Source organism: Geosmithia morbida (assembly GCF_012550715.1).
Source record: "Geosmithia morbida isolate 1262 chromosome Unknown scaffold_26, whole genome shotgun sequence".
In the NCBI taxonomy this organism is placed as follows: domain Eukaryota; kingdom Fungi; phylum Ascomycota; class Sordariomycetes; order Hypocreales; family Bionectriaceae; genus Geosmithia; species Geosmithia morbida.
In genome coordinates, this window is record NW_023336213.1 from 428,001 (window position 1) to 443,407 (window position 15,407).

Genomic DNA, 15,407 nt, shown 5'->3' on the forward strand with positions numbered 1-15,407 from the left:
GTAACCAATTCTCCTTGCATATATTATATCACTCCGCATCTATGTCACTTTTTTTTCAAATTCACATGCATGTTTCTTTGATTCATCTGATCCAATGTTCAAAGCTGTTTTTCCGGGATATTGATACACCTCCTCCGTTTGAAGATGGTATTAAACGAACGCCTGTTATCTCTCCTTTCAGAAGAAAAAAAAAACAGCATATCACTAGATCGTCGACTTCCGGTCTCTGGCACAAGAGTGTCTCTTGTCAAGACCCAGAGCCACGCGTTTCCACTTGGTGAGACTCCTCGCTACGCCACGTCTACTAGCAGGGTTCACACTCGTCTTGTCGCGAGGTGGCACACGCGACGCGTCGAGGGCAAGAGATGCCAGTGCACGGCCAGCTGCTTTTGTATTGACCGTCAGCGCGGCCCAGTCAACATTGTCAATATCGTCGCATGCCGTGTGGTAACAAGGGTCCTGCGGTGCACCGGCTCCAGTGAAGATGCCCGACGAGGGAATACCGGCCTCTATGAAGCCGAGATAATCCGACGAAGATCCAAATGATCTGCATGTTTTTTTTTGTGTGTATGTGTGTTTACACAAACCGTAAGTCAGCCGGGAACGACACACACAGCAGGCAGCTACACTGTTGCGCTGATCACGTCCATATAGACACCAACACAGCATTCTTGCGGATCGACTGAACATACCCATATTGCACGTCACGACCCTGCTCCTCGAGATAGTCAAAGAGGATCTGACCTCCCGTCTTATGCGCGTCTGTGTCGGCGTAGATGTGGAAGAAGGGCTCGGGCGAGCCAATCATGTCGTAGTTGAAGTAGAAGCGGATCGCATCGAGCTCTGCCTCAGACAGCTGTGAGACATAGTAGAGGGAGCCGACCAGGCCACTCTCCTCGGCACCCCACCATGCGAAGCGCAGCTTGTTGTGATAGCCAGTGTACTTGGACACCGACGCGGCGATCTCTAGCAGGGCGGCGCTGCCACTTCCATCATCGTTGACGCCTAGATGAGGGTGTGGTCAGGTATTGGTGTCTCAGGTACGGGAGTCAGGCACACACAGACACGCAGCACACTCACACCCGCCCGCTCCCCTTTCAAATCTCCCACCCGTCTGATGAACATACCTGGACCCGCCTGGACGCTGTCCAGATGGGCTCCCACCATGATGACATTGTTCGCGTCGCCCTCCTTTGTCTCGGAAATGACTTGCCAGGTCTCGCGATCCTCCGCAGTCGCGTCCACCACGAGCTTGACCTCAACCGTCTGGTTCGCTTGCACTTGATCCCACCAGCCTGTTCCCTGCTCAAGCGTGACGACGGCCACGGGGGCTAGATCTCCGTAGTTCTCGCCGCTGAGCGTGGCGGACGAAATGTTCGGTCCGGCTACGTTGTTGATGAGGACTGCGCCAACCGCGCCCTTTCCCTTGGCGATGCGCAGCTTGTCGGCGATTGCACACGAGCCGCGCTTGACGAGGGCAATCTTCTTTTCCACATTCAGTCCCGCCCACTGGTCCTCGAAACAGCCCGACCCCCGCTCGTCGTCGATGGGCACGTTGACCAGGGCTGCCGTCACGCCGTCAGGCAGAGGTGTAGGGTTGTTGTACTGCAGAGTGACTGCCTTGACTTCCTTGCCGTCTGGGCCCGTCAGAGAGATGTTGTGCGTGGTAGCGAAGAGATGTGTGAATGGCTGGACAAAGGTGTCAAACTTATCGCCGAATCGGCCCACCACGCGCTCTAGAATAAAGTCCAGCGAGGCGTTGTAACCGGGTAGGCCGAATGCTCGGTTGCCACCATTGTCGACTGCAATCTTGTTGAAGTTCCAAAGGATATTCTCGAGTCTGGGTTCATGTAGTATCAGAGAGTTTGCTATAGAAGCCGAAGGGTTGCTCGACAAGCTCACCTGGCTTGGGAGACATCAGCTTCCACCTTGTCTTCCGTCAACTTTTCACTGGCCAAGGAAGCAGTTACCAGTAGACCAGTCGATGCGATGCTATTGAATCTCATGGTGAATTGTAACTGTGGTTGAAACTGAGGACTTTCCGGGTTACTGTAAGTGTAAGTGCGTATGATTGCACAAGGTTGCCGGGGAGAGGGCAGTGCCAGAGTCCCGGTCAAGTCGTGTGCGTGCTCTTTATATGTAGAATCCGCATTCCCGCCTGACGACATTCTTACTTCGAGCTTCAATTGATAACACCATTCAAAACTCTCTCATGCTGCCAAGGTTTTAACTCTACCGGTCCAGCCGTTGCAGAAAAGGCAGGTCGCATCGTATCAATGCAAACAAGCGGGGCTCTGGCGTACCCTACGGACCTGACTGCATCCCCAATTCGGTCATTGCGCCATATCATGGGCTCTCATCGTCCTGAACTGCGCACGATGTTCATGATAATTGGTCGACAATAGGTTCGACTCAATATTGATTGGGTCTTTTGGGTGATATATGTGTGGTGCAAAGGTCCCCTTGTCAGATCTCGACAATAAGCATCTTTTTTCACTTTTTGATAGCGTACATTTAGTCACCGGTCCAGACCCCACGCACAAGAACAGTTTCCCACCAAATGGAACTGCGTGACCATGAGACAACGATGAACATGCCGTAGACAAGTCGACGATGGCGCTTTCCTCTTTTCAACTCGCAGGGTGAGATGTTTCTTTATCAATGCTGTTCAGTTCATGGTTCAACGCCACTGTCGTACTTTAGGACAGTCTCGACTAGATGCCCCCGCCCGCCCACGCCGAAACCTGGGGTGGATGAAGCTGTGGGGTCCAGCTCTATCAGGCATACGAACGGGCGTTGATATATCACCTGTATATATTTGAGACCGATTGAAGCCTCGCCCGTAGTCAGGGCGAAGGAAGGGCACAATACTGGGTGATCTATTATTCATGACCGAAAATGAAGATGCTGTCACGGTGAGAAGGAAAAGAGACGGCGAGAGAACTATGCTGAGTCATCATCCACCTGTATGTTAGGCAGTTGCACCCTGCCTGCACCTGTTTGTAATCGCGCCATCGCGTAACTTCGAACAGCAGCGGGGCAGTGCCTGAACGTACGAGTCTTAAAGGCTGATGGCGGGGTTCTCTGGTATTACCTCCGTTTATGGTACGTGCTCGGGAAAACATGTGATGCAATGAGGTTTTCTTCTTCTATGCTATCCTTTCTTCTTTTGATGTTTTGTTAATAGGTTTATCTGCTTTGTCTTCTTCTATCCCCTTCTCTACCTTCTCGGCCGCCCCTCCCCGTTCCTGCGAATAGTAAATACCCAACCGGAACAATGGCCGACTCTCAGGTCCCCCGCGTCCCTCGCGGTGCAGCCACTGTCCTCTCCGCCACGGAACTCATCGGAAATACGCCCCTCATCAGGCTCAACAAGCTTCCCCAGGCACTGGGAATTGAGTGCGATGTCTATGTCAAGGCCGAATACTTCAACGCTGGTGGTAGTGTTAAGGACAGAATCGCCCTCCGCATGGTGGAAGAGGCCGAGAGGAGCGGCCGTATCAAGCCTGGCGATACCCTCATTGAGCCAACCAGCGGCAACACGTTAGTCCAAAGGCCTCCTAGTCCCCATCTTATCCTTATGTGTTGACATGTCACAGCGGTATTGGTCTCGCCCTAGTCGGTGCCATCAAGGGCTACAAGACCATCATTACCCTCCCGGAGAAGATGTCGGCCGAAAAGGTCTCTGTGCTGCGTGCCCTGGGTGCTACCATCATCCGCACGCCCACACAGGCAGCCTGGGACAGCCCCGAGTCCCATATCGGTGTGGCCCGTCGCCTGGAGAAGGAACTTCCCAATGCCCATATTCTCGACCAGTACTCAAACGTGGATAACCCACTCGCGCACGAGCTAGGCACGGCCGAGGAGATTTGGGAGCAGACGGGTGGCAAGATTAGCGCCGTCGTGGCCGGTGCCGGAACCGGAGGTACCATTACCGGTCTGTCGAGGGGCATCAAGAAGCACGACTCCAGCGTCAAGATTGTGGCGGCCGATCCTCAGGGTAGCATGCTGGCCCTTCCCGAGACCCTCAACGAGGAGCACCTCAATGCGGCCTACAAGGTCGAGGGCATAGGCTACGACTTTATCCCCGACGTCCTGGACCGCCATGCCGTCGACAAGTGGTACAAGACGGACGACAAGGAGTCCTTCTACCTCGCCCGACGTTTAATTTCCGAAGAGGGCCTGCTCGTCGGTGGCAGCTCTGGCTCTGCCTTGGCTGCCATGGTCATGGCTGTTAGGGACTTTGGATTCACCAAGGGCGATGTAGTCGTCGTCATCCTACCGGATAGCATCCGCAGCTACCTGACCAAGTTTGCTGACGATGACTGGCTGGCGGCCAACAACCTCTTGCCTGCCAGCGGCCTCGAGCCACCTTCATCGGCCGTCGGCAAATCCGAGGACCCTTACAATGGAGCTACAATCGCCTCCCTCCGTCTCAAGCCCGTCACGTCGGTGTCTGCCACGGCCATGTGCTCCGAGGCCATCGAGACGATGCGCGACAAGGGCTTTGACCAGCTGCCTGTGCTGTCTGCCACATCCCCTACCAGGCTCGTGGGACTCGTCACTCTGGGAAACCTGCTCAGTTACATCTCTCGTGGCCGTGCCACGGCTACTAGCCAGATCAAGGATGTCATGTTTGACTTCGCCCACCTTGACGAGATCATTACAGACCCGCGCCAGGGCGCGGCACTCGGTCAGACAAACACGGCGACTAAGAAGCGCAAGTTTGTCCAGATCACAAAGGACACGTCTCTGTTGGAGCTGAGCAGGTTCTTCGAGTGGAACTCGTCGGCCGTCGTCACCGAGGGGCAGGAATCTGGGCACCTGTCCAAGCCTGTGGCCATTGTCACCAAGGTGGACTTGTTGACGTGGATGATTAACAAGAAGGACTAGAATTTCTGATCTAGTTTTCATGCCGCTGTAATGTCTAGAATAGCCAAAGGGGCTTTGGCTTAGGAGTTTGGTTTCAAAACAGCAGGGCGGCCCATGGCCGTAAGGAACATCTTTGCTTAGGGGCTGACGACACGTGTAGTTTTACCGTGGGCACGAAAGGATACAAGAGAAGATGAAAAGAAGAAAAATTTCATGACTGCGCATGTCTCATTATGGAAACTAGTATAAAAAAATTGAGAATTAGTTTTATGTTGCTGTCGCGCCCTCTCCCTCTTATATCTTCTGAGCAATCCACCACCACCACTTTTCAGCCCCGGGTCCATCACCCTTGACGTTTCCAGGCAGGATCTCGACGTTGATGCCAAACTCCTGCATCTGCTTGAAGGAGAACTTTTCGGTGCCGTACTGACCCAGCCAGGCATCCTGCTCCTCGCTGCCCACATCGTCAGCTCCGACACCGGAGTCGAGCAGACCTTTGCTGCGGGAGGTGCGGATGCGCGACAGCTCAGCCTCGAGGCTAGACCTGACCATCGTAGCGGGCAGGGCGGTGAAGAGGTCCATCTTGTTGGCGGCAATGAGGACGGGCACGGGGCCGGAGGGCTTGTTCTTGTCGCCGGTGGCGGCGGTGCGACGCTGCAGGGAGAGGAGCAGGTCGTGGAGGTACGAGGCCGTGACGGACAATACGTCCTGCTCACCTAGGGCGGAGGCGTCGACGACGAAGACGACGGCGCGAAGCTTCTCGGTACGCCGGAGCTTGCCCTCGGCGACGTTGCGCAGCTTTCCGTGCCCGGGGGTGTCGATGAGGAGGAACTTGGTGTAGGTGCCCGTCGTGTCATCGTGGTTGCGGAAGCTGGTGCGGGAGTCGGAGTCGACCGAAGCGTTGAGCTCGACCGACTGGGTGGACTGAGTGGTATGGGTGGCGGCCGGACCGTCGTCACCGCGCTCGAACAGGGTGAGGAGACTGGTCTTGCCTGCCCCCTCCGGACCGAGGAGGAGGACGGCGGGGGGGGACGTGTACGTCCGCGACGAGGAGAGGATAAAGTGCAGGATGATGGAGGGAATGAAGAGGATCAGGAGGCCCGTTATGATGACGGTGGGGGATGGCGTCATTATGGCCTCGACTACCGAGGTGAAGGTCGCCATGATTGCGGCTTTGGTTCCAATGGAGACGTGTCCGGTGGGAAGGTGGAAAGGTGTCAAGTGTGCATCTCGCGTCAGAAGCTTTGGCGAGTTTGTGTGTGCAATTAATCATTAGTGGTGGGGATCGCCCCAGTTGGTCGGTTGGTCGTACGAGCGCAAGCAGCTGTAGAGACGAAGAAAAGGTTACCCTAGAGGAGAGAGGTATGTGGGCTATAATAATATGGTTGGTGGTGGTGTGGATTGGATAACAGGATATGTACGTACTCGTATAGTACGATTATCCAAATACTACGGAGTAATGCATACAGACACGCACATAGCCACAGGCCCACAGCCTCATTGTCCATGCCCCCATATTTCACCGGGGGTGTTAATATCCGTAATATAATCAAAAGGCATCTTTCCTCCAACAGAGCCAAGTATCCAAGGGCTGTTGCTCCGTAATAAAAAAAGGGGATTCGCGATACCGTACATGTTTTGTGATAGCGACTCCCCATGATAGGCTGCACAGGTTAGAAGGAGGAGAGGATACGGACGTCTGCTTATTACAAGGTGCTCAAAGGGCTTATAGGTACAAGTAGCGGCTCATCGGCCAATGGTTCCACCGTTCCCAGCGAGACCTTGCAGCCTACGAGTAGAAGGTAATAATACGTGCTCGTTACATACTCGTATACAGGTCCTGAAGCAGCTCAAACCTCATCCCTTTACGCCCGCCGCCCATACGCGTCCCAGCTGCCCCTGCTCCACCAAATTTCCATCTCATCCGGCATCTCTTTTCCCTTCTTTCCTCCTTCTCCCTCGCATTTCTTCCCCCCCCTCCTTGGCATCGCCACGATCCCTGTAGCATCTTCTATTTCTCTTATTCTTCTCCTCTCTTTGTCGCCCATCTTCCCTGGTCGTCTTACTTCTGTTTTCCTTGCTTTTCTAATTTACTACGCGTAAACGGTCTGCTCCCCACGAACCCCCTGTTCCTTCCTTTTTTCTTTCTTTTCTTATCCGCCCTACCTCTACGACGTATCGAATCCACACAGCTTTCTACCGGGGTTCGTGCTTTGTGACCACACACGCTCTCTCTCTCCTGAGCTTACTCCTTGACCGCGACATTCCCAAAACCTTTTGATGGTAGCTCCATCCGTCCAAGGCAGCGATCCTGCCAATGCCACCACTGCCACAACTGCCGCCGCTGCTCCCCGACAACCCTCGTCTAAGTCGACAATGGCCGCGCCCAAACTTAATAGCGATATGGAGATGGGCAGTGTGCACGGCGACCAGGTCGCCCCGGCCGCCGCCGACGATACCCAGCAGGATGACATCATGCAGTTCGCCCGGTTAGGCGACATCAAGGCCATGGAGAAGCTGTTCGAGCTCAAGGGATACGATGCCACCTATGCCGACGAGGAGGGTATCACGCCACTACATGTACGTTTCTGCGGAGCCGTCTAGATCTGCGGTGATGATGAGAGAGGTGATGCGCGGGAAGACGCGACACCGACAAGAATGACGAGGAGGGATTAAGAGCTGACCAAGACGAATAGTGGGCTGCAATCAACAATCAGTACGCCATGTGCAAGTTCCTCATCGAAAACGGCGCCGAAATCAACCGCAAGGGCGGCGAGTCGGTAGCCACGGCTCTGCAGTGGGCAGCCCAGCGATGCCATTACTACACCGTCAATCTCCTCCTCCAGCACGGCGCCGACCCCCTCATCACCGACTCGCAGGGCTACAACACGCTGCACATCTCGACCTTTAACGGGAACGTCCTCCTCATCGTCCTCCTCCTCCACCAGGGAATCCCCGTCGACGTCGTCGACAGCTACGGCCACACGGCCCTTATGTGGTCCGCTTACAAGGGTCTGCCCCAGTGTGTCGACATGTTTCTCCGCTGGGGCGCCAGCGTCCACGCCACCGATGAGCAGGGCTTCACGGCTCTGCACTGGGCACTCGTCAAGGGTAACCCCTTCTGCGTCCTCAAGCTCATCGAGTATGGTGCCGATCGCTTCGCCAAGACGCACACGGGAAAGACACCCGCCGCCACCGCCGCAGACCTGGGTACCGACCAGGCCTGGTTCTCGGCCCTGCGCGAGTGCGGATACGACGAGGACGGCCACCCTGTCACCCCGCCTTGGCCGGGCGCCCAGTATTTCATTCGCGACAAGCGGCTCTTTGTTCTCCGATTCACCTTCCTCTGCCCCTTTGTCCTCGTCTGGGCCATTGCTATGGTCCTCTCTCACGCACCGGTGCTCCTCGCCGTGCCGCTCGCTGGCTTTGTCGGATTCTCCATCCAGTGGGCTGCACAGCAAGTCCTCGACTACGCCCCTCCTAGTCTGAGGGCCTTTCACAAGACGCCCTGGCTCACCGGCATCTTCGCCGGCTCCCTATTCCTCGTAGGCGTCGACTGGTTGTTTGTCGTCCTGCCCGTCACCGTCACGGCAGGCGAGTCTCAGGGTTCCCGATCGCATTTCCTGCTCAACCTCGTCCTTGCCGCCCTCCTCGGCCTCACCACCTATTTCTACATTGTCTCGATGCGAAATGAGCCCGGATACGTGCCCAAGCTCAGCGGTATCTCGGAACAAAAGGCCGTCATTGACGAGCTGCTTGCCTCGTGGAAGTATGACGAGTTCAACTTTTGCATCACCTGCATGACTCGGAAACCTCTGCGTAGCAAACACTGCAAAGCCTGCCAGCGATGTGTTGCCAAGCATGACCATCACTGCCCTTGGGTCTACAACTGTGTGGGCGTCAACAACCACCGTCACTTTTTCCTCTACATCATCTGCCTGACGCTGGGCATCCTCACCTATGACTGGCTCTTGTACTACTGTGAGTTTACATCCGTTCAAGATGATGACATCTTCGGCCACGATACAATCATCTGGCCAACCGCTAACCAATCGGCCAAACAGACTACGACACCGTCTCGCGCGCCGGCTCCGACAGCTGCAGCTTCCTCAGCCCGAACCTCTGCCAACTCGTCAACGTCGACGCTTACACGCTCATCCTGGCCATCTGGGCATCCCTCCAACTTCTGTGGGTGACAATGCTCCTGTTCACGCAGTCGGTGCAGGTTGCCCGCGCCCTTACAACGTACGAGAACATGTACGGCGTCCACGACAGCGGCACGACAACGGCATTCACATCGACGGGCCACCCTCTCGACCCGAACCACCCGTCCATCTCGGCCCCCAGCGACAACGCAGGCGGCCACAAGACCAAGGTCGGCAAGCTCAAGCAGTGGAGCCGCGTGCTGGGCATCGACCCCTTCATCGAGACGATTGCCGGTCGGGGCGCCGCGGCGGGCAGCAAGCGCATACGCAAGAAGAACCCCTACACGAGGGGATACGCCGTCAACTGCAAAGACTTCTGGTGCGACCCCGCGCCCGTCTTTGGTAAGAGGGAGAATGGCACGGCTATCCTCGGTGGGAGCCCTGTCGATTATACGGTCATGTACGAGAGCCCTAGACTCATGAGCCTCAGCGGAGGGAGGGGTCGTGACGGGTACGAAGCAGTTGGGACAGAGGTGGTGTAATATCAGGGACAGACGGTTTTCTTCTCTTCTCTCTTGTCTTTTTTTTTTCACTCACGTTTTTACTAAAAGAAAAAAAAGACATGCAAACGCAGCGGGCGAGAAGGGTTCTCCGCCCGAGGCCCTTGGCAGGGTATATGAAGGTATACGGGCTATCCATATTGGGGATGCCCCTAGTGTGTTTTCTATTTGGCCCCCTGTTTTTTCTTGGTATTGGGGACGACACTTTTTCTTTTTTCTTTTTTGTTCACAGACCATATGACGACCAGCATGGAACAACTGTACATTTACACGATTTGCGGGAACGAAAGACGGTGGTTTAGGAATTGGAAACATGGTAGCGCTGTGATAGTATATATTTTTAATCTCGTTAAATCACTTTGGAATATTTTTATATCAAGAAGTAGTGCAGGGGGGRGGGGGGGGGGGRGGTATATGGTAGTTGTCCAAAAAGACGGGATATTCTGGGCGCTTAGATACTAACACCCTTGTCGTCGTCCTCATTGATACGACTGCCCAAGATCTTTCTCTCATGATCGACGACAGACTTGGGCAGACCGATACCTATGCCCAGAAAGACAAAGAGGGCCCATTTCCAGCGGAAGGGGTTGAAGGCAACGCAGAAGGCGAACCACCACACAAGCTCCAGGTAGGTGATGAAGTCGAAGGCAGCAGTGGGACTGGTAGCCTTCAGGAGTCGCGTCATGTCGATCCAGCGACGCATCCAGAATGGACCGGGGCGGGTGAGCGGGTCGGAGAGGAACATCAGCAGGACGCGGGTGTAGATGCCTATGTGCCAGTTGCCGACGGATCCAATGGCGGAGACAAAGGTACAGTTGATGGCGCTGACGGAGGGGTGGACGGGCGGGAAGGTCTGGATGTACCAGCTCGGCGGGGCGTAAGGCTCGACGAAGCACTCTTCTGGGAGGAATGACAACGACGGCCTCTTGAAGCCGGTGGCCAGGATGATGATGTCGGCGTCGATGTGCTCGTCATGTCCGGGGCCGCCCTCGGGCACGCCCTTGGCGCGACGGTTGATGGCAAGCCCCTTGTCCGTTATGCCGTCGATGTCGCCGCGGACCCACTCGACCTGACCGCTACGGAGCTGGTCCATGACGTCAGAGTTGACGATGGGCGTGTCCGTGAAAAGACCCTTGCCCGAGCCGGCAGGTGGTGCGACGGCCTGCATGTCACGGTAGAAGAACTTGCGTAGGAGGAACTCGGGGACGAAGGACAGGAGCGTCTCCTGACCAAAGATGTTGAGCGACAGGAGCACGTCTACTATCACGTTGCGGGGGATGATCCACTTCTCCGAACGGGAGACTATGTACGTCTTTGCAGCGCCGGCAGCAGCAGCGAACTCAAAGGCTTCCACGGCCGAGGCGCCACCACCGATTATGGCCAATTTCTTGCCCTCTGCGTTTTTCCTGTCCCCCCCCCCCCTTCATGTCAGGGTCTGTGTGCGTCTCGGGAGAGAGAGAGGAGAGTGGTTACTTACCCAGTAAGGTCAGATGAGTGATAGATTTCACCCTTGAACTTGTCCATACCAGGCATAGAAGGCATCTTGGGATCACCACAGGTTCCCACGGCGGCAATAAGACCGTCGAAGCGGCCGTTGGAGATGTCGTTGATTATCCACCGCCCCCGCTCGTCTTGGTATACCTTGCTGACCTTGAAGCCGAAGCGGGTCTTGCGGTCGAGGCCGTACGTCTTCCATATCTTGCGCACCTGCTCCAAGATCTGGCGCTTCTTGGGATATCCCGTGTCCCACTGGACGGACGGGTGAAACCTGTACATCATGGAGTGGAGCTGCAGGCTGGACGTGTCGTTTACTTTCTAACATATGTAGTCAGCATTGTTTTCTTCTTTTGGTGTGATTGTGTCGTCATACCGCCCATATCCCACCGACTTGATGCTCATCTTCACCCTTTTCAAAGATGACGACGTCGTAGCCGTGACCGACGCAGTGAGCCGCCGCCGTGACACCGGTGATACCAGCGCCTATGATGGCCAACTTGGGACGGCCGAGCTCTCGGTCGGACTTGGGTGGGGTCGGGGACAGGAACTCGGAGATGATGGCTTGGATGGTCTGGTAGGCGCAGAGGAATAGCCAGAGGAGGGAGCTGCTGCTGCTGCTGCTGCTCGCCGTTCCCTGGGTGGGGAAACTGGTTGCTTCCTTTGGCATCGTTCCTTGTCATGTAATATCTTCTATTACGTGGTATGTATCAGTTAAGAAGAAGAATCAAAAAGAGAAAGTAAGAAGAAGAAGAAGAGGAACAAGAGGAAGAAGGAGAAGAAGAGGCAAGGTAAGAAGAAGAGGAAGAGGGAGAGGGGAAGAAGAAGTAAAAGATAGAGGACAAGACAGATTGAGTTGGTCGGTTGGAATGATTGTGTTCTTAAAGGCTTCTCTTTCTTCTTGTCTATCTTTTTTGTATGGAAGATGTGTGACGTCAGTTGATTCTTCACATGCTTGAACTGTTTGATCTGATCGACTGAATTCCTTTTCTGTATTTCATTTCTATTCTTTATGATGATGTTTCCTAGTAACCGGCTAGTAATAGATCCTGCTTTCGTCCAAGTCTTTGACATCAGATAATCGGGCCCCTTCTTTCACATGTTGGCTTTTATTATAATTTTCAATTGATATTGTCGTCATATTAAGACTCCTTACTCCCTCCCCCCCCCCAAATCTCCCTTCTCCCTCCCTTTAATACGTCCCTTTCTCTTCTTCCAACTTGATCTGTGCATCACTCTACTCGATTTCATATGATTTCCATCATGGAGAACCCAGGTATGTTTCTATATCGGATAACACCTTTGCAACATTTCAATGATGCTCCTGTTCAATTGGGTCAATTGGGGAGAATACTTACTCACCCCTGTAGCTCTCGAAATCAAAGACGTCATCAGGATCCTCACCACTGGTTCCCCACCAGAACAAGAGGCCAGCCTAAAGTCGTACTTCACCAGCGACGCAGCCTTCTACCATCCATTCTGTCGCGTACCGTCCTTCCCCGTCGGATCAGTCCCTTTCGCTCCGAGTCTCGACTCGAGATGGATCCTACTGTGCATCTACCGGTGGTACCGCACCCTCAGTCCGCACATAGACATAACCATTGACGATGCCGGTAAGAGGAAGGCGGCAGGGCAAGCAACCGCCGCCCTGGCGTGGCCCGATTGACCTATCAATACCACGGTACATGTATAGCTGATGTGTGTGCGTGCGTGTGCGTGCGTGTGCGTGCGCGCGCATATGTAGCCTTTGACAAATCATCCAACAAGCTGTTCGTGCCTATCCGGCAGACTTTTTCCATCTGGTTCATCCCCTTCCACAAGGCGCCCGTCCAGCTGGTCACGGTGCTGCAGCTGGTGCGTCGGTCGACGGTCGAGCACGCCGCCACGCTGTCGTCGCCCTCGTCGTTTGCCACCGAGGCCCTGACGAACGGTTCCGACTCCGTGCGCTACTACATTGCCAGTCAGGACGACCGTTACCATCTCAACGACTGCATCCGCTTCGTCATCCCTTGGCTTCTCCCGCTGCTGTGGTCCGCCTGGCAGCTCGTCGCTACGGGCATGTGTGTCCTCGGGTCCCTCTTGTTCCTGCCGCTGTATCTGGTTCTGAATAAGGGGACCGAGGCCAAGGGAAAGTCTGCTGTCTTGTGATCTCGTATTCCCAAAATCAATGTAAATATGTATTCATGTCGGCGTGGACGGGGGAAAAAGAATATCCAGGGTAAATAATTATCCTGCGGTCTACATTATCCGGGGACCCTCCCTCTTTGGTGTGGAGACGCAGTTGGGGAAGGATTAGGTGTGTTTTAATACATGTCCTTTTTTCTTATATTCAACCTCATCTCTTGAAAGTTCGCTTCTCTCTTGTTTCCTTCAAGCTTTGACAGTTCTCCCCTCTCATAATGGAAATACCACCCTATCTCGGCCAATCCAACGTCTTTGACTGGATGCACAGCAACCCCTTCTCCTCGCAGAACGGCCACACGCCACTAGATCGCATCGTCCCATCTATACCCTCTGATAGGCCCATTTTTGTAGATGAAGCAACTGGTGAGCTTCTGTCTCTTTTCTCTCTTCATTTCTCTCTCTCCCTCTCCCTCTTATTTGTGAGACTCTTCACTGGTAGAAAACGTGACGGTACTAACCCCCCCCTTGCAGATCACACCTTGACCCGGTCCCAGCTCAGACGCGATGCCCTCCTTCTAGCTACCGGTCTCCAGACCACGCTGGGACTCAACCCAGACGAGACGCAACACTTCAAACCGACAGCGACGTGTGCTGACCCACACATCGCACCCGTCGTGCTCATTCAGCTCCCCAACTGTCTGCCCTTTGCCACAGCCCTGATGGGCACCCTGGCCGCCGGTCTGACCGCCACACTCGTCTCGCCTGCTCTGACAGCCTCGGAGACGGAATGGGTGGTACGGCAGTCCCGGCCGCGCGCATGCATCGTCACGTCCGCATGCGTAGACAACGTGAAGAGGGCGCTGGGGAACGGACACGATACCTCTGTGCCGATCTACACTGCCGACTCGCTGTCGGACCTCCTCAGCATCGACGGTGACTCCGCGGCAGTGCGACAGCCTCAGTCGCTGGACGCGTCAAACCGCGCTGCCGTCATGCTCTGGTCGTCCGGGACGTCCGGCCGGCCCAAGGGTGTCCTCCTCTCACACCGCGCGCTCAACCTCTCCGTCGCGTCCGTGTGGCACGACGCCGACTTCTACCGCGGCCTCCCCGAGCGCTGGCTCGGCTTCGTCCCCTTCTACCACGTCTTTGGCCTGCTGAACCTGTTCCTGGCCGCCGTCGCCGCTGGCGCAACAGTCTACATCATGCCCTCCTTCAACCCCGACGCCATGCTCTCGGCCGTGCGCCGCAGACGCCTGACATACCTCCACATGGCGCCGCCCGTGGCCGTCCTGCTGGCCAAATCGCCCCTCGTGCACCGCGACACCTTTGTGAGCGTGAGGGCCGCCATAACCGGCGGCGCACCTCTGGGCCATGACATCATCGCCCAGGTGTACGCCAGACTCGGTTTTCGCATCAGGATGGGCTACGGCTTGACGGAAGCCTGCAACGTGAGCGTGCAGTTCGGGCTGAATGAGCACTCGCTGCATGACCAGGCGGGTACCACCGGCCGTGCCCACTGGGCCGTCGAGCTCGCCGTCTCGTCAGAGGGCGAGGTTCTCGTGCGCTCTCCCTCTCTGATGATGGGCTACCTCCCCGTCGATGGCGTCGACACGTCTGCCACCGACGAGGCGCTCACCCATGACGGGTGGTTCCGCACCGGTGATGTCGGTACCCTCGATCCGCAGGGAAACCTTCGTCTGACGGACCGGATAAAGGAGCTCATCAAGGTGCGGGGCTTCCAGGTCGCTCCCGCAGAGCTCGAGGGAATCCTGTGCGCGAGTGACGACGTGGCTGATGCCGCTGTTGTCGGCATCCTTGATAACGACAGCGCAACCGAGTGGCCGAGAGCCTTCATCGTGCCGCGTTCTGCTCCGCATACCGCGTCGCAGCAGCATGACCTGGCTCATCGGCTGAGAGAGCTTATCGAGACCCATGCTACCAGGTACAAGTGGCTCAGGGGCGGGGTGGTGTTTGTCGACAAGATTCCCAAGTCACCGAGCGGCAAGATTCTACGGAGGATAATGCGCGACGGGGGCATCAAGGGCGTCGAGGTGGCCGTTTACGGCAGTGCCGCTCGGACATCAAAAATCTGATTGAGACTTCTTTTCTCGTACGTGTCTGTGAATTGGATATTGCCAGAAGGAAAGAAAGAAGAGAAGACCGAAATATTGCACACAAGCGCTAGACCAAAAACTAGAAAACACGGACCTCG

General features: G+C 55.5%; 8 protein-coding genes across 8 annotated transcripts; 5 read left to right on the forward strand and 3 right to left on the reverse strand.

The window, feature by feature from the left end:
* Positions 1 to 204: 204 nt before the first annotated feature.
* Positions 205 to 2,006, reverse strand: GMORB2_4901 (Zn-dependent amino- or carboxypeptidase, M28 family; the record flags this gene model as incomplete). Its single annotated transcript, XM_035466875.1, has 4 exons — positions 205 to 547; positions 693 to 1,005; positions 1,128 to 1,902; positions 1,971 to 2,006. 4 exons carry the CDS (start codon positions 2,004 to 2,006, stop codon positions 205 to 207), a joined length of 1,467 nt encoding a protein of 488 aa, XP_035318034.1.
* A 1,271-nt stretch (positions 2,007 to 3,277) lies between these two features.
* Positions 3,278 to 4,893, forward strand: GMORB2_4902 (cystathionine beta-synthase; the record flags this gene model as incomplete). The annotated part of the gene is made up of 2 exons (XM_035466876.1): positions 3,278 to 3,543; positions 3,600 to 4,893. 2 exons carry the CDS (start codon positions 3,278 to 3,280, stop codon positions 4,891 to 4,893), a joined length of 1,560 nt encoding a protein of 519 aa, XP_035318035.1.
* A 273-nt stretch (positions 4,894 to 5,166) lies between these two features.
* Positions 5,167 to 6,036, reverse strand: GMORB2_4903 (signal recognition particle receptor subunit beta; the record flags this gene model as incomplete). Its single annotated transcript, XM_035466877.1, has 1 exon — positions 5,167 to 6,036. One exon carries the CDS (start codon positions 6,034 to 6,036, stop codon positions 5,167 to 5,169), a length of 870 nt encoding a protein of 289 aa, XP_035318036.1.
* A 1,212-nt stretch (positions 6,037 to 7,248) lies between these two features.
* On the forward strand, positions 7,249 to 9,559 carry GMORB2_4904 (palmitoyltransferase ZDHHC13/17; the record flags this gene model as incomplete). The annotated part of the gene is made up of 3 exons (XM_035466878.1): positions 7,249 to 7,452; positions 7,569 to 8,853; positions 8,937 to 9,559. The coding sequence occupies 3 exons, from the start codon at positions 7,249 to 7,251 to the stop codon at positions 9,557 to 9,559; spliced, it is 2,112 nt and encodes a 703-aa protein (XP_035318037.1).
* A 469-nt stretch (positions 9,560 to 10,028) lies between these two features.
* GMORB2_4905 (Flavin-binding monooxygenase-like) lies at positions 10,029 to 11,708 on the reverse strand (the record flags this gene model as incomplete). The annotated part of the gene is made up of 3 exons (XM_035466879.1): positions 10,029 to 10,983; positions 11,055 to 11,392; positions 11,448 to 11,708. Coding segments are annotated over 3 exons (1,554 nt in total), but the record flags the coding sequence as incomplete, so codon positions are not given.
* Positions 11,709 to 12,334: 626 nt separating this feature from the next.
* GMORB2_4906 (uncharacterized protein) lies at positions 12,335 to 12,663 on the forward strand (the record flags this gene model as incomplete). The annotated part of the gene is made up of 3 exons (XM_035466880.1): positions 12,335 to 12,347; positions 12,442 to 12,597; positions 12,653 to 12,663. The coding sequence occupies 3 exons, from the start codon at positions 12,335 to 12,337 to the stop codon at positions 12,661 to 12,663; spliced, it is 180 nt and encodes a 59-aa protein (XP_035318039.1).
* Positions 12,664 to 12,678: 15 nt separating this feature from the next.
* Positions 12,679 to 13,219, forward strand: GMORB2_4907 (uncharacterized protein; the record flags this gene model as incomplete). The annotated part of the gene is made up of 2 exons (XM_035466881.1): positions 12,679 to 12,684; positions 12,893 to 13,219. The coding sequence occupies 2 exons, from the start codon at positions 12,679 to 12,681 to the stop codon at positions 13,217 to 13,219; spliced, it is 333 nt and encodes a 110-aa protein (XP_035318040.1).
* A 251-nt stretch (positions 13,220 to 13,470) lies between these two features.
* GMORB2_4908 (Acyl-CoA synthetase (AMP-forming)/AMP-acid ligase II) lies at positions 13,471 to 15,288 on the forward strand (the record flags this gene model as incomplete). Its single annotated transcript, XM_035466882.1, has 2 exons — positions 13,471 to 13,618; positions 13,727 to 15,288. The coding sequence occupies 2 exons, from the start codon at positions 13,471 to 13,473 to the stop codon at positions 15,286 to 15,288; spliced, it is 1,710 nt and encodes a 569-aa protein (XP_035318041.1).
* Between the last annotated feature and the right edge of the window lie 119 nt (positions 15,289 to 15,407).